This window comes from Sparus aurata, chromosome 17, assembly GCF_900880675.1.
Source record: "Sparus aurata chromosome 17, fSpaAur1.1, whole genome shotgun sequence".
NCBI classification, from domain to species: Eukaryota; Metazoa; Chordata; class Actinopteri; order Spariformes; family Sparidae; genus Sparus; species Sparus aurata.
The window spans coordinates 19900855-19928280 of NC_044203.1; the positions used below are offsets into that span (position 1 = coordinate 19900855).

General features: G+C 42.8%; 1 protein-coding gene across 1 annotated transcript; it reads right to left on the reverse strand.

Annotated features, from left to right (window-relative positions):
- Nucleotides 1-240: 240 nt before the first annotated feature.
- chn2 (chimerin 2) lies at nt 241-27110 on the reverse strand. The gene is made up of 13 exons (XM_030394689.1): nt 26400-27110; nt 17940-17978; nt 16277-16332; nt 13557-13588; nt 12290-12403; nt 11850-12120; nt 5511-5594; nt 4414-4498; nt 2962-3135; nt 2748-2825; nt 2401-2538; nt 2193-2298; nt 241-1624 (listed from the first exon to the last, which is right to left on the reverse strand). Exons 1-13 carry the CDS (start codon nt 26446-26448, stop codon nt 1453-1455), a joined length of 1398 nt encoding a protein of 465 aa, XP_030250549.1. The 5' UTR covers nt 26449-27110; the 3' UTR covers nt 241-1452.
- Nucleotides 27111-27426: the final 316 nt, after the last annotated feature.

Here is a 27426-nt window from a genome sequence, read left to right on the forward strand (position 1 = left end):
AAGGCCATCGAGACAGAGACTGAATGTTTGATAAGGCCTTCAGGGTAAAAACTACCTGGCAGTAACTGTCACAAGACAAATAAAATCTTGTTAACCACATACCTGTGAATCACTGCGCTCCAGGCTACTAGCAATCATCACTAGCGTAGAGCTGCGCCTTTCATGTGAATGATCCTCTTCTACAGCTATTACATTGTGGTAACGTTATGTTAAATGGAGACCGACTTTATGAGAAACATCTTAAACTGAAGTTTTCTTTCCTTTAATAAACCATCATTTGATAAATTACATTTTTAATTGCAACTGTCACAAAAATACATTTTGATAAAATGGATTTGTAGAAAGGATTTACTTAATCACATCAAACCAACTGTGAAAGCAACATGCTGGTACAGCTTTAGCATGACTATCAACTTCTATGGCATTGTGAAGTGAAAGGCAACTGTTCCTGCACCGAGACATGTTACTGACATACAAAAAGAAAGAAAAGGGCCCAGATCATATTTTTCACATGAAAATATCTCAAATTACAGCATGTAAACAGAAATACTACAAACTGGCAACCGACATGTGTGCAGACGAGATTTGCTCATGTGGTGCGCAGTCTGCAATATGGCATGTGAATTAGAATGATCAATATTGAATCCACTTATGGATTCCTCATCATAACACCGAGTACGTTGCAAATGAAAATGGTAAATCCACAGAATCGCTCTTCTGATTCTTCTTTTCTCTTGTGAAGAGTTTAGTATTCAGACAACAAATTCGACAAACACCATTCTCAACAGTATATATTACTGTGACAACAGAACAGGATGCAGAGTAAAAGACAAAAATAAACATCTTTACAAAATAAATCTTTACACTTGTTGCAAAAAAGTGCTTTACGAGCGCCCAATTGTCTCATCTCTCATATTTTAGTACACATAGTTAAAATATGGATCATTACATGATCTGATTTTTTATCTACAATGACATATTAACCAGTGTTCCCACTAAAATCATAATATGCACACATGTGGGAAAGTTAGCTTGGTTGCTGCCGTGACACTCGGTTTACACAGCACCAGTTCTTCACTGATTGACGATCTGCCTGAGGCAGGTTTCACACAGTGCTGTCAACATGACTGAGTCTACACCAGGTAGTGACAGTCTTCAAATTAAGGAGAGGAGGGAACAGCATTGTAGGTAGTTAAAAATACTGGATCCTTTCCTAATATAAAAACGATGGTCTCAGCTGACTATGAAAACCCCAAACTTTACAGTAACAAGACGATGTCAACACTAAACCAACTTCAACTAAAACAGTCATGCGAGAAAGAAGCATTTCAAGTTCGATTTGATTACAAACATTTCTGGGACTTCATTAGAATCAAGGTGGCTTGAATTTCCTCTTTGACAGAATAAATAATTGTCCTTCGTTTCTGCAGTAAGGGCTGCATGCCTTGGTCCTCAGAATAAGACATCTTCATGCTCGATCATAAGCTGCACCACCAGTTTCTGCTGCCTCATGTCATTCAGGGTAGTCAAGGCATTCAGCTCCGGTGGCTGCATAAGCGTTGGACCAAACACAATCCCAAGGTTTTCAGAATTCATTAAATTGTCCTTTTCGAACAGAGTGACCCTGCAAAACACAAGAGGATAAGTGGTCTGTGAGGAGAGACGAATCAAGGCAAACAGAAAAAATATTTGAATGTGGTTTTCTTTTTGGGTCATGGAGGATTCGGCTTGCATTATTCTGTTTCTTGCTTATTTTCAGAAAGGCCCATGAAAAGACCAAAATCATTAATGCGTTAGTCTGCCTCTTTTTACTTTTGGAACTCTGTCCTCTTTCTGTGGATCTTAGCCTGTATGACACGTCTTGAAAAACTGGTGAAGAAAAAATAAAGAACATCATCTTTTTTAATAAGAATTATTTTCTTTTCAAATCTGGGGGACAATTTTCAACTGCGGTTTAATACATATGTGTTACTCTACAATGGGTGTTTATGGCACACTAGAGAAGAATATGTATCAGACTGTGGTCATGCATGCAATTCTTCTGAATAGGATCAAGTTCTTGTTAATTTTGATCTTTTAAAGAAATGTGTAGTGATGTGAAAAAGTACAAAACATTCATAGCATTATCCTTTAAATAAAATGATTAAAAATCACTCCATGCCTTTGTATTGACGACGTGTGTGTGAACCAACCTTTTGAGGTGAGCCATCAGGTACCGTAGTGTCTCGTAGTGGGCTGGAGGGAGCTGCAGCAAACTCTCATGGATGCCCTCCAGTCTGGATTCAGCATTTGGAAGTTCTGTAGTACATTTAGCAGCATGATTAGTACCACAGCCCTGCAGGGTGCTAGTTAGAGTCACAGTGATGGTGTGGAATAACTCAAGAGTGGAGGAGCTCTTACTCGCAGCTTGAATAAATTTGGAGTACAGGTCAAACGTGATGACTGGAATGGGAAGGTCTCTTAAGTAGAGCTTCAGAGCACCAGCGATGATGTTGATGTCTGCATAGGCACTGGCACTGATGTCAGCCTTCTCACCATCTGTTGATTGAATAAAAACAGAAAGTCTATGTCTGATGTGCAATTCTGAACAAAAGCTGAATGTTCTCATGCACGTCAGAAAATAACAAACGGAGCTATTTCTCACTGTGGTGCAGCTGACACAAGCTTTGTGTTTAAAATATGAACCCGTGAATAAAAACCTCAGAGAGGGAGCTCCCTTGGGGCACAGAACTCTAGTGTGAACAAACCTCGGTCGAAGGAGAGCCTCACGTCCTCTATGTGCTCTGAGAAGCCAGACACTCGATAGAGGCCTTCGGATTTCATACCTGAAAAAGAAAATTAGGAAGCTTGTCTCTTTTGTCCCATTCTGCAGAGGAAATTTAGACCTCTATTCTAAAAAAAAATGTAATTTCTGATTATTGTAAACAAGTTTGAATAATGCCTGACTGTGTGAGCTCCTACCTCTCAGCTCTATCTCCTGAATGCACATGTCCACCACCATGGGTCGTGTTGTGTTGTGAGCTTTTACGAGCGTGGTGAGGTCACAGCTGAACACTTTCTTGATCCTGCGCAGGTCCGGCTGGCAGTCGCTGGGAACCAGTTTGGAGCACTGTTTGTGTACATTCAGCCCACAATCTAGACGAACAAGAGGGAGATAAACAGAGAGAGAGAGAGAGAGAGAGATTTGCCCCAGACTTGTGATAACATAACAATTTCAGCAGGCTTAAGACATTAAGACGTTTGAAAAGGTTTCCCAGACTCAGTGATAAACTGCGCTGTCAGACAGCACAGCCGCTGCTAAGCTGTCTCTGTGCACTGCGCCAAAGGTAGATAACAGCGAACAGCGTAGGCGGGGGTTCTTCTTGTAGTTTTAGTCACATGGAGGGTGCTGGACAGCTGGCAAGAGCGTGTGTGCTTGTGTGTGTGTGTGTGTGTGTGAAGTACACCTGCTTGTGTGTCATGTGGGTTTTGAAGGAGCCGTACTTGTAGATGGCGGCGTCCGACTGAAATCGCCCATCACAAAGACGTTTTTACCGCCTGAGCGACGTTAACGGTGGACTGGTTATTGGGGTCCTCGCACTCAGACGGAGTGTAGTGAGAGATAAGAAAAAAATATAAAGGCTAGACATGGAGTGAAGGGGGGACAAAGAAGTGTCTCCTGTTTCACACAGCACATGAGGTGTCTGATGATACCAGTGTTTGCCTCTGGCTTATCAGCATGGCAAATGTCTCAACAACAAACACTCTGTTTGGGGAGAAAGCAACTGAGTCCACTGATGTGTGCATCAGTTCCAGGACGGTCTGTGAACTGAATGAATCTTGTGACTGTGAAAGCCTCACTGAACTCTAATACGCAAACAATCGCTTAGTTCTCAAGCCATATTTGGTCAACGATTACAGTACATTCGACCTGTGTTTGACCCGCATTTATCATCATTTACATATTTTACTCGTAGTTATTTCTGTTGATGGAGAAAAAACATAACTTTCACTTGGATGCAAACGCTGTCAGCAAACTGCATCACATGGTCTTTCTCCTGCGCAGTGACCGTTTATGAGAATCAGAAACTAGCGTGTAAAAACATCTCGCTGCCTTTCATTTTGGTTTGACTGTGATTAAATACTGCGTCTCTTGTTTTTCCTGAAGAATGTGTTTTGATGAATCACTGACAGGAGGACCTCAACTTGTTTGTCACAGACATAACAGGAAAAATCAGAATAACCATAAAACTTGACTAAACCGAACCATCAGTTAAAAAGGGGAAATCGACAGCAATTATGCAACTGAAACATCTGTGACAGGACAGTGTGTGGCTGGACAGATCATACACCGCTGATGTAATCCATGACTTACACAACATTTTACGTGTGATCCGTGACATACAATGTTGATGCTGGAGAGTTTTTTGTTACCTGAGCAGCGGACACCCTGGGCGATGAGGCCCCACATGAAGTTGGCGCAGTACTCACACCAGTGCGGCCCTCTGAAGGTGTGTACCTGGAGTAAGAGAAGACATGGTTAAACACACACACACACACACATACACAAACACAAACCCAAAGCCAAACTTGGACAACTTCCCCTTTGATGCACTGGACAGAGATTACTTTGTGATCCCGAGCTACAGTGGATGGGACCCCTCGCCAAATGAGAGCATTTGTATATACAAGGCAGATTAAAGGATTTACTATAATGTGTCTGGCATCTGCTCCCGGGCAATCGGATACATGCAGGCAAGCCTGCAAGTCAAAATAACAGATGTACGCCCACTGTGCCCCCCGAAAAACACAGATAAGATGGCAAATAGAGCCGTACCTGCGTGCACGTGCACACACACACACACACCAGCACACCTTCATTGGTGCTTTGAATAGGTAGTAGGCTGATGAGTGAGGAGGGCATGCAGCAGGTGGTGAGTGGACAGTTTTTGTTCTTTTTCAAAGGGGAGCGTACAAGAAGCAGGGGGTCATTATAACCCGTCTGTTAACTGAAACCTAAGATACAATTGCAAGAATGTTGAGGGGCCCAGAGGCAAAGTATCCCTACATTCTCCTTTGTATATTTAAAGACCCATAACCATATTCTACTCTCCACCGACACTCTCCGTCTCTACAGCACTTTTAAACTCCATAACAGCTTTTACAAACTCAGCATACTGAAGCAAAAATGGATCTAAGAGCTTTAAAATCGATGCTAATCAATGAGCTCTGCTGTTAATGGGCTGTGGTGTAGTGTATCCATTAGTCCCCCCTCAGTACATTTGGGTGTCAGCTGCATGGGTTCTCATCACAACAACACACACACGCATGCGCACATGCACGCACACACACACCCACACACACACACACACACACAGACTCCTGTCTATGATGGGACGAGCAAACATCTAAGGCGAAAACACATCTGTAAATACATTTCTCTTAGGGATGGCTAAACCGCTGAGAAAAAAACCCTGCAGAACATATTTTTGTCCTAGAAGGAAATGAAAGTGAACAAATATCCTGCTCACCTTGAAGTTGTGTATCTTCTCATAGGAGCACTGCTTCTCCTGCGTGTCTTTCAAGGCACTCCGTCGCACCAGAGGTGAGGAGATCTGTGGACAGGAGGCCAACAGTTTAATAGGTTTCCAAAGAAGTGTTCCCTTGCTGCCCAGTTTGACTCCCAGAGCCAGAGCCAGCAGCTCCTGACGCTTCCTCTCCTGTCTTTTCGCTTTGTGGGTGATCAGCTCCCCTCCTGAGCCTCCTCTGTTTTCTTCAGCCTCCATGCTTGCCTGGTCGGGTTCCCACAGACTCTCTAGCTCCTCTGGGGAAAGATGTGGAGGGGAGACGTGGGTGCTGTGCAGCAGACGCTGCCGGCAACAGCCCAGCGCAGAGGCGGCAGCTATACTCCACTCCCCTCTGACCCAAGAGGGCGAGTGATGACAGCCAGTGCTGGGTTGACTCTGCATCTGGTGTGAATCTGGTGGTAGCAGCAGCGAGCAAGAAGAGCAGGGGGAGCAGGATTGGTAGTGGGCGGCCTGAGGGCAGGAGTGTGCCTCGCACAATGGCCCTCTTTCACACGCCCAGAAAGGAAAGAGAGAGAGAGAACAGGGTCCTAATAGGGAGGGGCCAGGAGGTTGAGAGTGAGGGCGGTAGGGTGCTGTCAGTACCGCTTCACACAGCTCAGCAGCTCTGTAAAGCAGGATCAATAGTGCAGACGCCCTCTTTATATCACAGAGCACACTCCCATTAGCATGCTGCCTTCCGGACACACTCCACTTCACTTAACTGGAGATAATACCATAGCTCTCAGACAGCACTGGGTCTCCTAAACGGGTCACTCAGCTCCTCAAAGACCCAAGATTCTCTGGCCCGACTGAGTCGAGGAGGCTGCGTCCTTGTAATTCAAACAGACCTCGACCTCCAGCTATGTCAGTCGGTTGGTGGAATTCCCCGCACAGTCGTCCAGACTGGATCTTCCAGACACTCTGACTGCACACTACTCCCGCCAATCACAATCACTTGTCTCAGAGGACAGAGAGCCAGACCATCAACTGGGATTGGGAGGGATTACTGCCATAATCCTTACACAGGGAATAATCCCGTAGTGCCCAAATCCAAGTAAAATCCCACAGGAAGCTCATTTGAACGTCTGCAGCCATATAGTGAGTTACCAGTGGGGGGCTGTTGCTATGTTCATGCTGAATTTGTCCTTATTAGCTCTGCGTGTAAACAACTAGTAAACAGTACCACATGGCTGACTGCTTTTCTAATTAATCAAGACGCTCTGATCTGAGGAGCGCAGCACTGACAGCAGGGCTATACACATGCCAAAAACCCAAATATCTGCATGATTTTATGTCAGGCAGCGATTCTACACATCATAGAAAATAAGGTTCAACTGATTTATTAAACAGGAAGGGAAGGTCAGAAAGCCAGTAAGCACTGGATTTGTGATGATAAAGTGCAGAGCGCTGAAGCAGGGAGCAGAGGACCCAGAGGGCAACTGCAAAGCTGAGATAAAATGAAAGGATTGGCAGCTCGCACACACAGAAGCAGAGTAAAGAAACTGCTGCAGGCTTTTTGTGTACCAGCTATTTCTTTTTGTCTCCGATGTCTGGGGGCAAAAGTTAACTGGCTGATAGCCATGAGAGTGACATGACAGGTGAAGATATTTGCCATTGTGGCCGACATTCTTTAAAAAGACCTACACATACCATACCATGCATCTCAGCTCTACAGCTAAGTCTGAGGGGCCAGTTGAGGAATAGCCCCCATTCAGATATTTTAGCCTCCCGACGTTGGGAGGTTGGGAGGTTGGGAGGGAGGGTGAGGCCTGCATGAGCTCTTTTGTCTGCAGGCAGATGGCTTCTTGTCCCCTAAAGAAGAGGTTTGGAAGAAAGGACACAAAAGGTGGTCACACAACAAGCTCCGCTTTTCTTTTCACTGGCTCTGGCTCTTTTATTCCCGCAAGGCTTTGTGAGAGCACAGCTGAGCGGAGTCCGTTGTGAGGGAGTACATGGACTCTTGGGCTAACAGCACTGTGGGGACTGACACAGTGACGACAGCAGGATACATCTAGTCACATCCTCGACAAAGCAGCCCTCACAGCATCGCGAACAAAAAGAAAAACAGACATACTGTGAAGGGTGAAGATATCAGCCATTATTCCAAACGGGAAGAAATTATCACTCTCTTGTCTCGAATGGGAACACTGAAAATTGATCAATTTGTCTGTTGCTGAAAGTAAATAAGCACTTCTAAAAGTCTTACAAGGAGCATTTTTCTACATTTTACAACCAAAAGACGTACACAGGCAGTGTTTGCATCTTTATAGCACAAAAGTATTTGGAGAGAACAGGTAATTATCCTAACAAACAACACAACAATTTATTTGGAAATCCTTCCAGGGCATGTGAGGCAAACCAGCCCGTCGAGAGCCCCACTGAGATTAAACCAGTGTGGTGAGTGTCAGGAGGAATGTGGTGGAGGTTCCGGCCACTGAGCGAATTCCTGTACATGCAAAGAGAAGGATGTTGGTCTACAGGTCGAGTCAATACCCCCCCCCCCATCGTCTGGGAGCATTTTAATCACGCAAGAATTTGCAGCCGAGGCAATATGTTAGCATCAACCTGACACCGAGTAAATATGCATCAATGGTGGCTATACAGTGAGGCTACTGTGGCTGTAAGGCCTCAGGGTGTGGCTGTGAAAGTGGTAAACACCAAGTTCAAAAAGCAACCGCAGATTTCGAGCCATCCGGCCGAGTCTCTGCTTCTTGGACACGTTATATTCCAGCAGACAGAAAACATTTCTCTCCCCCCTCACCGTCTCCGGAAGAAAATGACTGGCAGGTGGTTTTCAAACACCCTCTGTCAAAGCCTGCCATCATCACAGCTGTCACTGACTCAGATCCTGGTGTATAGAATTTGGCAGGAGGAATATGGAATCAGTTTTTTACAAAAAAGCGGCGAGATAACTGACAAAGTGACATTTAGAGCTGGGGACGTGCTCCAGATTTACCTGCCAAGATGGAGGTTAATTGAAGTCTGCAGTCCGCAAAAATTTCAAACATCATGGCTGCAAAACAAACAGAGTGCTACAGCGCATGACACTGTTCAATAAAGCACTGTGTGTTAAGCAAATATAAGTTAGCCTGCGTGAGGAAGCAGCTCTCTCCTAGAGGCATGTGTATGAAACAGTATACTGTATGAAACCGCTATAAGTCAATGGACAACTGACTGACCGGTGGCCATTAGGTCAAAAATGCTGCATCAATGGCTTTTTGTCTTAGGTTACAAAGACCAAACTGAAGACTGATGATATCTGCAACTGATGCTCTGGCTGACAGGGCCGTCCTGTGTCTGACTGATTGTGTAGCTGACAATCTAAAGGTCAACATTTTAAAGACGAAGTGTCACCAAAGCCATAAATTTGATCTTAAACAAATAAAAGGTGCTTCTCATGAACTACATGCTCCACAAAGAAGATAAGGCAAAGACATATCTGTAATTAACAGCTGGCTGGTGGGTTTAAAGCATGCTTTCCTTGTAAAACACCAAGATTACAAAAAAAAGCAGTAGAAAAAATTATTGTCAGATTTTTTAAAATTTCTGACAGTCCTTGAACAATTAACGTTGGGTGTATGTATGTATAGCATCTGGAGCCAACAAGTGCTACCATTATTGGAAAAAACATATAGGGGGGCTTTTATTCCAATATTGTTAACACTTGTGGGGATTTGTATATATATATATATATATATATATATATATATAACTAAACATAAATACTTTTTTTTTTCAATTTATATAAGATAAATTATCAAATAAATTACATTAGTGTATTTTTGTATGACACTGAACAAAAATCATTAGTATTTTTTATTAACAACTGGCTTAAGGGTTTGAAAGGCATGCCGTCTTTAATAAAAAAGAAATCACCAAAACTATGCCATTCATCATAGCCAGAAACTGTGCAAAAGAAACTACTGTCGAATATTCAAATTTCTGATGGTCTTCAAGCAAATGATGTGGAGCAAATGCTTCTATCATGAATATATATACTGTTTGCACTAATAAGATTCTGTAAAATAAATTATATTTGGCACTCCTTAGCACACCTCGGAAGCCTTGAATTACTTGGCTGGGACCAACAGTCAGGCTGTGTTTACACAGAGAAGAGATGTAGAGATTGTAAAACTGTAAGATGCAGAGCTCTGCCTTTTCCCCCATCATTGGTAATTCTAGAGGGCAACTGGAAAAAAGTTGGATACATGGGTTGTATTTTTTTCTTTTTTTATCATTTACGGAATCATGACTGTATTTTCCTGCACATAAGTCATCTAAGAGCTCTCCCCAGGCCATGCTTGTGCTGTTTTGATACCTTTATAATGCAATGAATGATGAGCCAAGAGTGAGAAAAACCGCTTGCTACTCTGAGGGTTAAAAAGAGCTTGTGTGACTAAGGGCTGTCACCAAGTCCACACGAGGGAGGAAACAAGATAAGATTGCCCCCTAGTGGAAAGATAGTTGTGATTCTTCTCCAGTGAGTAAACACACATTCCTTATTGATATGGTAAATCATTCACAGACTTTAATGCGACAACAGAGCACAAGTGCCAATGAACACAACGAGCAATTTGTCTCACCCAAGATCAGTGTGTCTGATATGCATGGCAGGCAGAGCAAAGTCCCAGTCCCCTCGGTCATCATTACCTTTCAGAGGACGCAACAAAGCATGGCAGCAGTGAACACACCCAGGGGCAACAGAGATAATGTACATCTCACTCACAGGACAAAGTGTCCTCTCAGTAGCTCTCTAATCCTACTGGAAGTGTTCAGCAGCGTGGAAGTAGATCAAAATCATGGTGTTATAGCGAGTCTGTCATAGAGCCCAGGGAAATGTACCAGATAATTTACACATGCTGAGAGGATGAAACTACTGAAAGCTTCCTAAATGAGATCTATTGCTTCAGAAGCATGACTGTGGCTCATTATGACGATTAGGACTGTGGGTAACTGAAGTCTCTGAAAAATCCCCCCCAAAAAAAACTTTGATCACAAAATGTAAAATTCAAGTTCTCTGACATTCTTTTTTTTTCTACGGAGCTCTCTGGAAGAACTATCCTCATTAATAGCACGTCATAAGAGGTCAGCTTTTGTACCAGGGTTCCCCTCAAGAAGATGATAGAGATAGACTGCAAATAACTTACTGATACTTTAAGTTACATCTTTGATTTTAGTTGCAGTGTCAGGTTGAATGACCAAACTAAAGATATTACATTTAAAGATATAGTTTTGGGAAATACGCTTGGATACCACTCTCATGGAGCTTGCCTGGCGACCAAAAAACACCCCAATTTTACACTTGGTTGTTCATACAGATTAAACAAAAATCAGATTCAGCATGTTGACTGGTGATCTCTAGAAGTGATCATCAGTGTATTGTGTTCCCTTAGTGCTGACATAGACAAGCGAGTGGTTTCCCTGTTTCCATTCTTTGCTATGTTAAGCTAACCAGCTGTTGGTGGTAGCTTCATGTTTAACCTACAAGTGTAAATCCACCATGATGTCACCCATCAGTTTGTGGACTACTGTTTTGAGCAAGAGCACCCGACTTTGAAGGCAACTTGACAAAGTGGCCAAACCATGTAATTACAATGTCATGAAAGGCACAGAGGCCCAGAAAGACTTTTTCCCATAAGCGTACGTCGGGGAAGAAGCGGCTGTAAAACTGTGGATACATGTTTTTGAGAGTCACATCCCTCAAGAAAAATGTCTCGTTTCACAATCATAATTAGATCCATTCATTCTGATAAAGTCTAGAAAGGCTGCACAATTAAATTGTTTCACTCCTGTTCAAGTTAGCCAGGGGCGAAACCAGAAGTTATCTGGCTCAGCTGGCGGAGGTCTCACAATGCAGAAGATCTGGGTAATTTTGTACCTGGGAGGTCGCACAATTGTGGCTTTATATGCCATTGAGCAGCTTTCATAGGACTGAATGGTGTTTCACCTCCGGCCCTGGACAAACATGAGAGTGTTGATCTACCTGATCTCACAAATGAATGAGCAAAACAAAAAAAAGCTGAACATTTGAGAATGTTTCCGCCTGATGCATCATAAAACACAATTATATGATTATCGAAACTGTTGACAGTTATTTTTCTTTATACCTGTTTATCGATTCATTGAAATACTGTTTTTCAGCTCTAAATATCGCTGAACTTTGTATCTTTCTCAATGTTTCTTCCCTGTCTAATTTCTACCACCCCCACTAAAGTACAGTGCCATTAAAGTCAACTTAAAATACATTAAATTATACACTCCACACTCCTCCGTTCTGGTGAAATGAACAGTCATAAAACTCACCCTTTCATCCCTCTGGAAGGTGACTCTGCGTGGTTCTGTGCGCCCTTGGCTCAGCCTGTGCACCATCTTGTCCTTGAGCAACGAAGTGTAACCAAGATGCTCGTAGATGGGGTTCGTGGTCATTTTGGCAATGTACTCAGCCGCCTTGGTCTCGATGTAGAGAGTGATGAGGGCGTCCGTCACAAGGTCGTGGACCGACTCGAACCTCTTCTCCCCGACAAAGTGCTTCCCGTCATAGAACAATCGGTAGTTGAGGGTCTGGTGACCAAACCTGGGTTGAGAAACATGGATGAGGATGTGGTTGAGGAAGTGTGGTTGAAGTTGAATCAGTTGAGCGGATGAATTAAAAGTGAACAAGGTGGGCCATGGGCGAAGGCTGGGCCCATGATTAAGGGCCGACCTTTCAGAGATTCTGCGCTGCATGTTGATGGTGTTGGTACCTTAAGGCCAAGGTGTGCGTCCCTGGCTGTCTTTGGCTCTCCCTGATGAGGTAAGCACCTTCTGCTCCTGCCAGCAGCTCATCTGCATATTCTCGAGGGATAATGCCATGAAATCTGAAAAAAAAAGTCAATGTCAAAGTCATTTTTTCCTCAGATATACTGGGATTACATTTTGCATGTTAATAAACACACATGTACATAAAATACTCATCCGCCTGCTTTCACCTCAAAGGGACATTCCACCAAACTTTTGGGACTTTTGGAGTGCCAAAACTAGAACCTTCCATGGAAGGTACCAATTAGGAGATAAATGTTGACTTTTTAATCCCATGAATATGACTTTTAACTAAATTTTAACTTTTAATTATCTTAAATTTATGACTTTATCTCATACAGCTGACTTTTATAAACATTTTTGCTATTTTATCTGCTAATTATGACTTAGGATGGGATATTTTACATTTATGGAATATTATTATCATTATTTATTTTTTATTTGTTAAATGGGCTTCCATACAAATACCTGTTGTATTTTAAAGATACAAAAATGGTTCTAGGATCCAAAGTTTCCTTAAGTGACTGGATTAAAGGATATATCATGTTTAAAGAGCATTTTAACTCAGAAAAAATAATACAGCATAATCATTAGCCTATTTTTTCCACTTAAACATCTGTCTGTTTAGGTGTGAGTTGCCAAGATTTGGAGATATTGGCTTTTTTTTTATTATAGTGGAATGTCTCTTTCTAGAAATTATGACTAGGTTACTCAAGATAATCCATAGACCATGTTGTGAGCAGTTTCATGTTATTTATTTTCTGTGTTAGTGAGCTAACTTTACAGCTCAACCAAAGGAAGATGCAAATATGTGTTTACATCCCGTGCTGCCATGGATCCAGTTTAGGGTCAGTAACGTAGTTTGGATTTCTGGCAAGAGACATTGCTGTTGAGCTTTTCCATTCTTCTAGCCATTGAACACCACAAGCTGAGTGCCATCAACTTCTGTTATTTGAGAGAAAGCAGACAACGGCCGATATCTCCAAAACAGTCGAGATGTATAAATAGCACTACAGGTAAGATGAAAAATGGGGATACGTCCCTTTAAGGAGCTCTTACCAAACACACACACACCCATAAATACTCATCCACTTAATTAAATCTGAACCACATCTGATCCAAGGCAGTAATGAAACTGAATAAAAGCCATTCCCTGCACAGTAATGTCTGAAAAAAAGGCAAACAAATGATGACTAATCAAGTTACACTCACTCTCTGCCGTAGTATTTGGGTCTGCTCTCCATCTGTAAAACCAGAAGAGGACATATTGGCTGGAGCACTATAATATGAAAGTTCAATTAAAGTGGCTTGGCGAATTGTTCTTACAGCCTGCGTGAAAGATAAAGGACTCTACACCGCAGGACAGATTAGCTCCATCTGTGCCCCTGCGTCTATTCGCAGCTACCAAACCAGAGAGCCAAATCACAGTGTGGAGACGAAGTTCAGGCGGTGCCAGAAAACAGCTGGTGATAGATGACCAGCTGCAGAGAATTAATATTTAGTGTGTTACTGTGTCACGCCACAGTGTGTGTGCTGCGTCTGCACTACAAATGTTCCGAGGGATATGCCTAAAATAAACATCTCTTATCTGGTATCTGGCAGTTTTTTTAAACAGCGCTGTCAGTGTGAATCAATCCGGATGAAAGATGAATGGTTTAGGAACATTTTTATTATCCAGACCCTCTTACCGCACACCTTTACGGATGACAGACTTTTAAAATGCACAGTTATGATCAGAATGGATTTGGTAATATGTCAAACATCATTTTGGTGCTTTGAATTAATGGGCAGCCACTAATCTCACAGAGCCAGCCCACAGCTCTCACTTTGCTCATCAGAGCGTGGCAAGACTCAAAATAGGATGAGACATGCATCATTTCTGGGAGGCTGTACAATAGGAGATTGACAGTTTAGCTCAGTGAGGGCAGGAACAAGTAGAGTAACTTGTCTCAGTAGCTTTAATCAAGTAGATGAGAGAGTGAAGTCTTCGCCCTCTATCCAAAGTGTTCATGCTGCTTGCACTTACTAAATGTGATACTGCTCTTGCTGTACATTTTTCAAGTTTGTCTTATAACAACAGTCAGGTGCCCACATGGACATGTTTTTTTTACCCGACCTCCCTGCAGCTGTCTGAAGGAACAGACAAACCAGCTGCGATGCCAATCACTGGCGCTAGTTTGAAGAAGACAGAAAAACATAACAAAAACCAAACACCATCACATTCAATTTTTTTTACTCTAGTGCACCGCTGAGTGTAAACAGTTCTAAACTCATGAGGTGTAGGAGTTTCAGGAGGCGGCGAGTCACTCTCCATAGGTTACTGATTGGTCTGGTTTCAGGCTGCCAGGCTCGATCATTACTCGGTGAATGTTTTCCAGAGTGAAAACAGAGTTTGACAAGATGTAATGTGGCTGTAGTCTGGTCAATCGGCTTTTGATTCAAAGGGAAAAAACTCTAGCCTTCAAAAAGAAATGGGGCCAACAGGTGGTTCAGTTTGCCTAAGTGCCAAAACACATGTGAAAAGCAAAGAAAGAAAGAAAGAAAGAAAGAAAAAAAGAAAGAAAGAAAGAAAGAAAGACTTCATCTTTGGTGAAGCACATTGTATGGGACACGCTATAAAATTCTATCATTATCAACATTATGACATGTTGTGCTTGTGGATTGTGTATTTAAATGTGTAACGTGTGTGTATGATATAACCAGATGAAAATGTGACAGGAGAGGCGTGCAGAGGCAGAGAAGTGAGAGGTATCAGCAGCAGGCAAAAACAGCGTGTTGAGCCGTGTATTTTTTTCATCTTACTCTGTGAATTGAGCATTTATTTAGACCAAAAAGAGGTGACTGTGGAAAGACAAACCAAGCACGTCTTGGTTTGTCTTTATTTAGTCTGTGTCGAGTTTGAATGAAGCGTGTTTTATGGTGAGTTAATGAGGCAGTTAGAGGGTAACTCCACCAAATGTACATATTAAAGTGTGTTTACTGGTAGTATAAAGCCTTTGTGGCTCCAGAGGAAGCTGCATGGAATCTAATAGATTCCTGCCAGGGATTTCTAAATTGCATTGTGGGTAATGTAGGCACTAGGCTTTGATAAGAAGCCCACTGGTTTAACATTGCAACCTTTCAAAAAACACTGTTGTGGACACTTTAGAAACAAATGATCAGAATCAATACAGCAGAACCAGAGATATCACATTTTTAATTCCACGCTTTCTTCTTCCTTTTTCAAAACCAGACGCCTTCATTACCCACTATGCAACTTCGCCACGGACTGACATCACGGTTGGCCATTTATCAATTTACATGCAGCTTCCTCTAGAGCCACAAAAGGCTTTCAAACACTTTTCTCACATATGTGGTAGTACTTCCCACGACCTGTAAACACGCTTTAATGAATAAAATTGGTGGAGTTCCCCTTTAAGACCTTTGTTCAGAACTTGCTGCTTTTAAATCTCCCAGATGAAACTACAGGGAACTAATATCTATCTACTAGAGGTTTCAAGGTGGTATTCGGAGATGGGCTGGGGCTGGCTGGTTAGAATGCTAAGTTCAATTTCTTTGGCATAACCTCAACACCGCCATTCTTCACACTGTTGATTATGTCAGTTTTTAAATTTTTCATTCCAGCCATATCTTGCAAATCGCCCCTTTAATTCCAAACACAAACAGTCATTTATGCTGAGTGATTAGTTGACTAATCCTATGAGTCATTTGACAAAACTAATCATTGACTACGTGAATAACCCATAAATAGTTTAGATAATATTCAAGTGAAATACAGAACAGCTGCTGCTTCCAGCTTCCCAGCTGTGAGGAATCACAGCCTGTCTCTGTCGACGTGTTTTTTTAAACTAAACGGTTAAAAAAAACATTAAACTAATCATTTCAGCCCATCAACAGTAGCCTATTGTATCCAGATTTACAGATGTACTGACCTCCTGAGGACATGTGATCCTCTTTGGTCTCGGTGCTTCCTGCTGTAGCTGGTACACTGTTAGAGAAACACATGGATGTAAGTGAAGGCTCTCTGAGCTTTGTGCACAGCTCAGTGCAAGTCATAATAACATATACGTTGTAGATTCGTCACCAAAATAGCAACCTCAATGCATGCTTACTGTAAGATGAGGGAAACTAAACGATGCAGCGCAGCCTTCATACACTGGACTTCACTTAACAGCCTTCATCTGACCGCAGCTCTGGCTGAGAGCAAAGGTAACATGGTACAAGAGGAGCCATTAAGCTTATACGTCTGCAAGGCTAAGCAGTTAGTGGTTTACATGACAGGCGCCATATATCTGAAGTCCATTTGTGTGAATTAAGACCGGTTTTGTACTTACCTAACGTGTGCACAACATTCCTACACTTCTAAATATACACATACAAGCTTCTCTGTAGTAGACAAGTTCGCCATGTTTTGGAGGAACCTCGAAGTAAATCAGCAGAGCAAAGTGGTAATGGAATTGAGGGATTTGCGGCAGGGCAGAGTAATCACCACAAACACCTCAGCGGCCTCGCAGAATCTCTACATTGCAATTAGCGATTAAAAAAGTGGGAGCAGCCAAAATACGACTGCAGTTTCCCCCAGAATGGGATGTCTGTTGGGGTAGATATATTACCACAACAGAAGAATCAGCAGCTGAGTGTGGTTCCTCTCTTCATAACCAATTTATAATCCTTCATGTGTCTAGAACTGGAGTTTCTCTGTCAGTAGACAAACATTTCCAAACCAGTCTCCATTTAAAAATCCTCTAATAGTAACAGAATAACAGTCTTCACTGCTCAATACTGTAATGCACTTGCTCCTATATGCATGTTTGGCAAACAACCTTGTGAGATGTGGATGAGAACTGAAGACTACACCAGTGGCCTCATTTCTCAGGCGAGGAAATCGCTGTGTGAGCTTGAGCTAAGTCTACGCTGCAGCAGATTCTCCAGGCAGGGGAAGGAAGACTCCTGACTGTGAATGTTCATGTTTTGTCAGGCTGTCTTAAGCCAACCAGCAAGATCTGGACATCATCCATTCCCTGTGACACAGTGAGCTCTAAAAATACCTTTGCAGAGGACCAGTGGAGTCAGGAGGAGACTTGGAAAATTATACAGAGGAGACATTTAATTGAAGGAAAATGAATAGAAAAACTAAATTGTAATTGCTTAAACTGACACAGTGTTCTGGCTGAAATGATGTGTGTTCTGCTGCCTCTCACATATAATCCTAAGGACCCATTTCCTCCCACATGACAAACATATTGTATAATGAGGTGGGTGTTCTGAGGACCCCATTTCAGCTGAGCCTCTGTGCAGGTAGAAAATCTTATTTTCCCTGGTGATGGTAACCTATTTTACTCAGAGATCAGCAGGCTGCTTTGCATCTGTGCACGCGTGAATGTACTGTGTGGGCGAGTGTGTTTGAGCTCGTGCCTTTTGTGCATTTTGGAACCTAACCGTGCTATGTACATCAAAAACCCAATTCTTCCAAAAAATGGGTATTTGTTATTCATAGATCACAAAAAATGTGCTGTTATTTAAGGAAACACATTGAAAGGTCAAATGCAGGTTGAAGTGTTAGTTATCGGCAAATGATATGAATTCATTACTCACAGTAGGACTTCCATATAGGTGGCTGGTAATCCTCGGGGTCTGCAAAACAAAAATAAGGCAGGTTTCTGTTAGGAGCTCACAGATTTGTGGCCGGTTTTTGCTCATTAAAAATGTTCTGTCTCTTTCCTAGTGGACTGACTGTGAGCCCCTTCAACGTGGTGATGTCACCGTTGTTTATCTCTCCATTCTAATTATGCATATGGCTTCACACTGTGCAGCTGCCGCTTGAGATGCACCAGTGAATACACTTCTAATCAGTGTCCCCCGCTTCAAGGACAATCAATACAGATGTCGGCTTGTTTCGCTAAACATTGTGACGCCACAGACCGGATCTATATTACCTGGCGGCGGGGTCCCGAAAACATGAGACCTCCAATCCGAGATAAGAGTGCAAACACACCAATCACGATTAACGCAAGTAAATACAATTTAGACTCCGCCACCCACAGCACGGCTCCTGCTGGGGAAATGAGATGGCTGATTTATGATTATGTGAACACATTCCTGCAATATGTGATGGAGTGTGTGCTGCTATATTAGCTTGAAAAGAGCTGGAGAGGTGATGAAGTAAAATGCCCCACAGCAGCTGATAATTTACTGTAGTACCTACTGGGTAAAGTAATGACTCGCAATAAAACGCTTAACTAAATGAGACAAAAATGTGGCAAAAATTTGCGTCTGAACTACAGTGCCAGCGATGTCGTAAAATGTCCTCGTTATGACGTAAAAAGTGCTGCATATTTTTTACTCATAATATTATAACGACACACATCTCACATCGCAGCACCTCCGCATGTTGAGGCCAGCCAGGAGACACAAGTGCTTTGGCTACGACACAAATTGAACCTGGGTTGAGACGCCCTGAGAGATCATCATACCGCTGGCTGATATGGCTTTAAAGTAATATTGTAATATTCTCAAGCAATATCTGAATATTTTGAAAACTACCTTTAAAAGCCCTTCGATATCGATTGAGCCAGAACACTGTATGGATGGCTATTGGTGCTTTCACTAAATGAGATGTTTCATGCATCAATAATCATCAGTAATGTAGATATAATGACTACATGGGTAAAGACAATAATTAGAAGTTAGAACAGTCTTGCGAGTTCAGGAAATGTAATCACTTAACAGCCTTTAAAACCATGAAAAGACAACACTTACACCAATCACAATATAACGATATACTGATGTGATCCAGACCAGTATCATCGCTCCCTCATGTTTTACAGTCTACATGCAACTGTGAGCCCTTCATCACCGTTGTTTATCTCTCTGTTATGTTTATGTATATGACTTCACACTGTGCATCTGCTTCTCGAGAAGCACTTATGTCTAACAAATCTACATCTGTGTGATTTTGTATATTTTTGTATAATTGTTCCGTCCTCTTCCAGGTCGCCATGGTGGAGGAGAGGCTGTGTGGCACCAGCTGCTGCTTGGCAACACAACAAGTTGCTCTGTTTTCCTCCTTGATCCACATTCTTCACACATAATTTACAATCTACATGTATAAAACATTTTTTGGCCTTGTGATCTTTATATTCTGTGACTCTGTTGGTCTGTTATGGAGCCAACACCCGACATCTATTGCATGTCTGTCTGTCCTGGGAGTGCGATCGTTCCTCTGTGGCTCTTCCTGAGGTTTCTTTCATTTTTTTCCCCCCTTACATGAATCGAGGGTCTAAGGACGGAGGGTTTCGTACACTGCGAGGACTGTAAAGCCCCCTGAAGCAATGTGACTCGTGATCTTGGGCTGTATAAATGAAATTGAGCTGACTTCGCTCGACCTTGTCTTGAGAAGTTTTATGTCAAGCTACAATTTTAAAGGTCAATTACAAACCTTCCAAAATAACAGTGCTTCTGTATTATCTTACAAACAGAGCTATGGTTAGATTAAAGGTACAATATGTAAGAATGTAAGTTGAAAACATTCAAGAATTAAATAAATGACTTATAGAATGTGAAAAAAAATATTATTATGAATATAACATGTATTTATTATAATATTTACTTGTTGATGTATATGTAGATGTATGCATTGATGTATACTGTATGTACTGTGCTGCAGAGAAATTAGCATTCTGAATTCTGCTAACCTGCTAGCCCAGCCTTGTCCTGGTCCAAAGATCACTGCTAACACAACACTCCACCAGTGCCCTGACTTTCCTGTTCCAACTACTAGTTTCACCGCTAACTGAGCTAACGGCCAGCTACAGTTAGCTGCAGTTAGCGGTTCCTATGGTGATATGCTGCCCCAAATAGTTTTAAGTCTGAATTCGACTGGTGGCCAGTTCTAACACACTTTTTATAACTCATCAGTCACCCTTCTTCTAACATAGTTAATGATATAATATTTACCATTTCTGCATCAAAAGGTCTTAAAATGACTTGACCTTTGTTACATATTCTGTTCTGTTGTGCACTTATCCAAAATGTTTTAAACAATGTTCAAACTCAGGAAATTGTATTATTTAGTAACAATGTGTTTCATTTGGTCTCCTGTCGCTATAACTTCAGGGAAGCATCAGATGACAAGTCTGTGAGGAGGGACTTTTCATCCTCAGTGGAGCAGCAGATATTACACACTGTGTGTTTAAAAGTCACTGTCCTGCATGTTCGGTATGCCGAGCACAATGCTCAGTCTCAGGTATCCAGTATTAATCATGGTGGTCTACAGCCAGCTATACATTCCAATGCGCACCATAGCTGCCACGACTATCAATGATTCAACTGCTACTCAGGTCTTTAGCGTAATATCTCTCAGTAAATTCCCAGCAACACTGCTGCTGAACAACTCAATCGACTGCTTGAATAATGAATCACATCTGTCCAGAAGATACATGTTGCTCATTTAAAACATTCCTCTGCGCTCATCTGGGGATTAGCGCCACACCCCTCAGGCAAGAGATGAAACACACCTGAGAGAGGTGTGAGGACCAGTGAGCACTTGTTGGATGTGGGCACTGAGGTGCAGGCTGCGGTATTGTGCAATATAAATGTCATCACAGTTGAAAGTGCAGTACAAGTTCTCTTGCAGTGCATAAAGTGTCTGTACATTCTGCTGCCATATGTGTTTATCTGACGGCACATGAAGAGGAGACAATTTCCTTCATGCTGAGATCTCTGCTCACTGCGGCAGCAGTTTGACTGGAGGCTCTTCGCACTATTATCAGACGCACCAAAAAGCTCATCATTACTCCTCATCATAATAGCACGCTTACTTTGGAGGGAGCAGAATTAATTACACAGGAGAGACAAGATAGGTGCATGTGATCATCTGCTGAATAATTATGTAAATGATGATGAAGCAGCTCGACCGAGAAGTGGCTGTTTTGAGAGTAAATGATGTCGCTGGAGCCCTCCAACGAATGTCTGCCTTCAAATACAAATAAATAGGCTTCAGGCTCCGTTTGCTGGTGTGTGGCCAAGCTGCCTTGGAAAATGTGTTGTCCTAACGCTGGAGCTTTTGTCCCTGTGTATTACACTGGCAACAGTCTGAAAGATTTATTCCACTGCGGCTTGTTTAAAGTATGTGATTTCATCTGGTCGGCTGCCAAGTATTCTCTTTTCAATCTGATTGTTTTTAATGATGAATGGCATTTCGGTCTGGAATTCTGTAGCCGCTTTGGCTCAGAAACAGAGCTCTTAAGGGTCGATTTTTGATGCAAAAAACGGGCACATACTCACACAAACATCCACACACACCCAAATAAGTAAGACTACATTGTGCACACCCACTCTTGAGCAAATACACACACATATAGGCGGGCACGTAAACACAGAGAGAAAAAAACTTCAAAAAGATTTTCTAAGTAGCTCAGAGTTTGCGCAGCGTCTGATGATGAGGGAGAATTTAAAATTCTGGAGCAGCCGGAGGGTTCTTCCCCCAAAGAAACAGCTATTAATTGTGTTGCCCTCCATTACTCACCAGTCAGAGACATTCAATAAAATAATTACCGGCGGGTGTTTGCTTTGGTGACAAACAGAATATGTGATGAATGAAGATCAAGCTCGCCCAACTCAGACATTTATCCCCAGAGATAACGTCTGCTCTAGAGTCTGTGCAACATTCGACTTCAGCACATGAAACAGCAACCTGCAACAGCAGCTCAACAAGTTTAGAGCCGTTTCATGTTCCGTGCAGAATCATGTCTGATATCAATTGCTTTTGTGAAAGAAAAAGGCAGAAACATCCTCGTAGTGATTACTAATTAATCCTGGATGTGACTTCAAGGTGCATCTGCAAACACATGAAAAACACTCTCACAAGTTGCACAGCTGTCACTGCACCATATCATCTGTGAGGTCGAATCGCAAGATGCTAGCAAGACATTTATCGGAGCAGCTAAGAGAATGAAAACATCTTAAAACGTGACTGTTTTCACTGTCATCTTGCCATCCTCAAACATCTACACAAGTGGAAATCAGTCACTTTATGAAAAAAATATAAGACCAGTTAGGCGTAGCAGCATGCAGGGGACACGTCCCCCTTAATATTAACAACATGTGCAATGATCAGCCCCCACTTAAAACATTAAAGCAGCAGAGGATTTTTATTTTGACAAACTGCTTTTCTCAGAGTATTATATTCCATTACAATTTGAATTGTCTTGGTTTCTTTGTGTTTCCCTTCACATAAATGGAGACAATTCTGCCATAACTTGATGCAGGAGAAGCACAAATTGACGCATAAGAACTCACACAGGAAAAGAGGAAATAAATTGTTTGATGCTCAGAGTTCCTCACTTGATATGTGCCACCCCTCATATTGAAAGGAAGCCCACGCCCGTGATCCGGCAGTCACCAGAAATCCTGTTGATTCCTGTTTTATGTGACATATTTCCATGGCCTGTCTGAGTGGCTGAAGGTGAATGAGTTTGTGTTCTTTTGTTTGTAGTGACACATCTTCAATACCGTTTCATTTCAGGCTCTGGGTCTGCCGGGGCAGTAATAGCATCCTTTATGACCCCAATCTCCTCTGGTGACGGTGACCCCGAGGGTCAGTGTTGTTGTGATCCTGACAAAAACAATGATGATGATGAAGTCGGTCTTTGATGTGCCACATGTTTCGCTGCAGCATTTTCAATGTGATAGATAGATAGATAGATAGATAGATAGATAGATAGATAGATAGATAGATAGATAGATAGATAGATAGATAGATAGATGCCAATGCCATTATCAATTTTTTTGTGTGTGAAATGAATCCACACTTGGATCTGTTCCTTACTCTCCACTGTGCCTCCTTCTTGTAAAACACATTTGCATGAGTCTGTCATCACTGTTTTGTGACATGCTGGCTTCGATAAAAGCTCAGCAGCGTATGATTCAGATGTGTCAGACAACTTGGGCACGGTTCACAACAATTCCTCTTCTCGATGCCCGTCCCCTATTTTTCTACACTCTGCTAAAACTTAACAAGCCATTCAGAAAAAAGTGCATAAATGTCCAGCTGCTGTTAGGTTGATTGGACCACCTGGGTGATTTAGATGACTCTACACAGACTCGTGTCTGGAATGTCAGCATTTTCAGTCTAAAGTTGGAGGGTATCACACTAATTTATTGTTTGAAAACATTACTCTATAAAGACCTTGAAACTGCAAATGTGATTAAGCTTGGCTATGGAACTAAACTTGATTTGAATTGGCCATATGACAAACTTGGCACAAAAAGAGAATTTTTAATAATAACTTAATTACTCCTTGATTAAATGTCCCTTTTTCCCCATTGTGATTTATAGTTGACAACTTCACATCCATAAATGACAAACGGACACATTCTGGAGTCGAACTCTCTACACATATATGTAGACCATCACACGCACACACACACACATACACACACACACTCTACTGTGTCAGTAGGACGCAGCAGAACTGCAGCAGGGAGACCATCTGTGTACCACACTGGTCCAAAACAAGCATTTCAAATCTGCTTTAATGCTGACCAGATAATATGTGACAGGTACGAGGCTGCCCTCAGTGTGTTTCACCATCAGCAATATATGAAGGTGAGTTCATACGAGGGGAAAATGTAGTTTAGCAATCTAATTCTGACAGGGCCTTGGGAGAGTCTGCTGTTGTGATTAATACAGGATATACTGCAGGGACATGTACAACCAGAGCTGGAATACTGATGATGTACAACATGCAGATAATTTCAATAAGCCAATGACACAAATCCAGTCCTACATGAATTAGGCTGGTAAGTACAAGAAAGAAAAAAAAAAGACGCGGTGGAAAGAATTCTGAATGTGAAGTGCAGCGTTTCTCCAGAAACATGTGCAGGATCGTGTCGAGCAGACAGCCTCTCTGTAATACATGGCTGTAATTCTGCCTCCCTGACCAATTTTGTCGTTTGAGGGGCCTGGAGCTGAAGGCATACTTCCATGCTTCTATCCCTCAATTTATTTTCAAAGCTTTATTTCCTGGAGCCGTCTCGCAAATGGTGTGCTGCTGGTACAGTACATGCTTCCATGCCCGGCCGTGCCAAGAATGTGCAGGAATCTCCCTGATCTACACGAGCAGCCAGAAAATATCTTTCCAGGGAGAGGAAGAGATTGCAACATGCGTTCTGCAATCATGTTGCAATCCCTTTATTCGGTTTGTCTGTCTCAAGATGACGGGCCCTCAAAAAAAGTAGGCCACTGTTTTTCACCTGCAGTAATGGACTGGGTGTATATAGTGCGGTCCAGCTTGTTAGCTCCACACATTGTTCCTCTATTTCAATAATTTGCAGGAAGTGCTTAAATAAATCAATGTTTGCTTGCCACTGTAATGTAATTACCGCCGTCATAAATCAGCAACAAAAGCAGCCATCAGTGACACTTTGATTTGTTCCCACAGACGGGTTGGATGCCTCTTATTTATGCGCTCTCCCTCAAACAACAGCCTCCAAACAAGACAGACTTATCATTAGACGCAGATGAAGTAACTACACCGAGAGCACTTTGTTCGCAGCCAGAACACACGGCCCAATGTGGAGCAGAAATTGAGCCGAGATTCATTTTTTTTTCAACTCATATGCCTCATAGACAAGATTATTCAAATGTTGTGTCTGGCTGCCAAAGAGCTCTGCAGGAAAATAATAATACCCTTGTGACAACCACTCTATCCCTGGCAGCGGCGCAGCTTGTAACCTCTGATAATTATATTGAGAGCCCAACAGTAATGACAACCCTCCAATGCCACAGAAAGAAAAGACTTTCCTCTTAAAGCAGCAGCGGTCAAACAGTAAATCCTGCTGCTTTTCTGAAACGCACACATGAGATAATGCCTTGTGAGGCATGTGGTCGCCGCAGGCTATATCAGCTTGAAAACGACTGTCTCTCCCTCCCACTGGGCAGTACCTTGGGAAATGTGACTCTGCTGTGTGGTGCGGTCAGGGATGCAGAGAGAGTAAGAAAGTAAAACAAACACCGCACAGTGTCCTCGCCCTGTAATAAACCTATAGCTTTTGCCGTGCGACGCTCGTGTGACGTGTAAAATATCGGTGGCAAACAGCAAACACACACCAAAGTGCTGAGCCTGGTGCAATAAACAGCCTCTCACACTGTCTCTCCCACACACGCCTCTGGTTGTTGGTGGGGCTCCCACTTCAAACAGCCCTGTGATAGTGGAGCTTGTACTTTATACCCTGGCAAACATGAGCGACGCGCCTTATCAACACATAATGGATATACACTGAGACAAGCATGGAGCTGCTGCTTCATGCCGGGTCTGTTTGAACAGCTGCTAACCCACTTTCTGCTCTCATTGGGTGAAAACTGAACCCTGAAATTGAATTTTTGTTTTTTGTTTTCTAACACATAATAGGTGCTGCTCTCTGAACTGCATCTCATTATATAAACAGAGGATCCACTTGGAGTTCTGTGCACATGAGCTGTATTATGTCACTGGACCGTTGAATATTAGGATTTGTCTTCTTTACCAGCCCGGTGCCGCGTTTGGGAAAATGGTAGACTACACAGGCCAAAGATAATCCTTAAAGCCGGCCAAGTGGAAAGTCAGTCAGGGAATTATGGAGATGATTGGCAATCTAATGATAACATCCAAAAAACCCAAACGTCAGACTGACTGCATCACACAGCCCTTATAATCCCTCTGCACGCCAAAGGTGCCCCTCTTTCCCTCTAATGTTTCCACCGCTGCCTCCAGATATAACACATGGTGATGCTTTCCACTTAGCATTAACCCTGAATCACAGCAGGCACTGGGAAGCCACTGGAATAACATGTTTGCTTAATGTTTCACGGGCGCGTGTGAAGTGCGGATGCAGATATGTGAGTGTTGGGTGAGCATATGTTAGGGATGGATTTGTGAATGAATCGTGAAAAAAGTTTGATTGGCGCCAATTAAGGCAGAGAGGGGGAAAAAAAACCCTACAAATTGAATTATTACTATCATTACCATTATTGTGATGGTGTGTAGTTTGAGTGTGTGTTGTGTGAACTCTTACCAGAGGACACAGATGAACCTGAGAGGCTTGAGTTGCTGGATGCTGCCATCCCGACCCGATTCACCGCTCGGTTACTCCCGTTTGGCCAAGGTGCGCTCGCAGCAGCTCGTCCCCGGCGGTGCCTCCATTTCACTCACCCACCTCCAGCGTGCTTCACCTTTTGACGGCTTAGACTGTTTCACGCCTTGGCGCGGCTCCTGAGCCCCGCCACCCGCCCGTCTCGAGTCCGCCTCGCCGATCCTCCCCTGTCTACCCGCCTGCCTGCCTCGGCTCTCGGTGCGCCTCGGTGTGCGGAGCTCACGCTGCCGCATACACTGAAGGTGCCGCGGATAAAAATAGTCAGACAGGAAGAACACTGCGAGGATCAGGCTCTCTGGAGCACACTGGATAGACTGGATCTGTAGGTCTAGATGTGTGCCATGCAGAGATCGGCTATGGTTTCCATGTGCCACTTTAAGGATTGTAATAAACACACTACACTGCAGCGTAGACGCGCCTTCTTAAAGTGAAAGTTTTGCCAGCCTGGTCTGGCGAAAGAAAACCCAAAACAACACACTTCTGCCTGCACGATCCAAAAAATAAAAAAAAAGAAAGAAAAAAAAGACGTAAGCACACGAGTATAAGACATTCATGCAGGCGCCAAACTGGTGAATCCACATTATACCAGTATGGGCATTGCACATTTTTGCATCAGATGTCATGTTATGTCATGTTATGTTGAATGAGCCACAGAGTGAGCGTCAGTCAGGGTTGTGTGCGCCATCTGGTGGGGCTGCTTTCACACTGGGCTCAAGCATGGATGTGGTGACTGTGTGACATGGTTCCTGAATTACTTCCTCATGTTTTTGTGCTTCTCTCACTATATTTCTTGCATTGAGTAGAAGCTGGGGTTGGCCGCTGTCATCTCGTCAGTGTGATAGCTGGAGTGGTGGGATGCATCTGGGCAGCCAAGTGAAAGAGCAGCGCTCAGTTCTCTGTCATTTTATCACTGCTGACTGAGAGGAACCTTGAGAAAAACACTCAGCTC

What these genes read in the sequence shown, in the direction of transcription:
- chn2 (XM_030394689.1), bottom strand. Translation starts at nt 26,448, where the DNA reads ATGGCAGCATCCAGCAACTCAAGCCTCTCAGGTTCATCTGTGTCCTCT. An exon ending in GGATCACATGTCCTCAGGAG is followed by an intron (nt 13,589 to 16,276) that starts GTCAGTACATCT and finishes CTGGTTTTACAG; the next exon opens with ATGGAGAGCAGACCCAAATA. An exon ending in CAAATTTATTCAAGCTGCGA is followed by an intron (nt 2,299 to 2,400) that starts GTAAGAGCTCCT and finishes AATGTACTACAG; the next exon opens with AACTTCCAAATGCTGAATCC.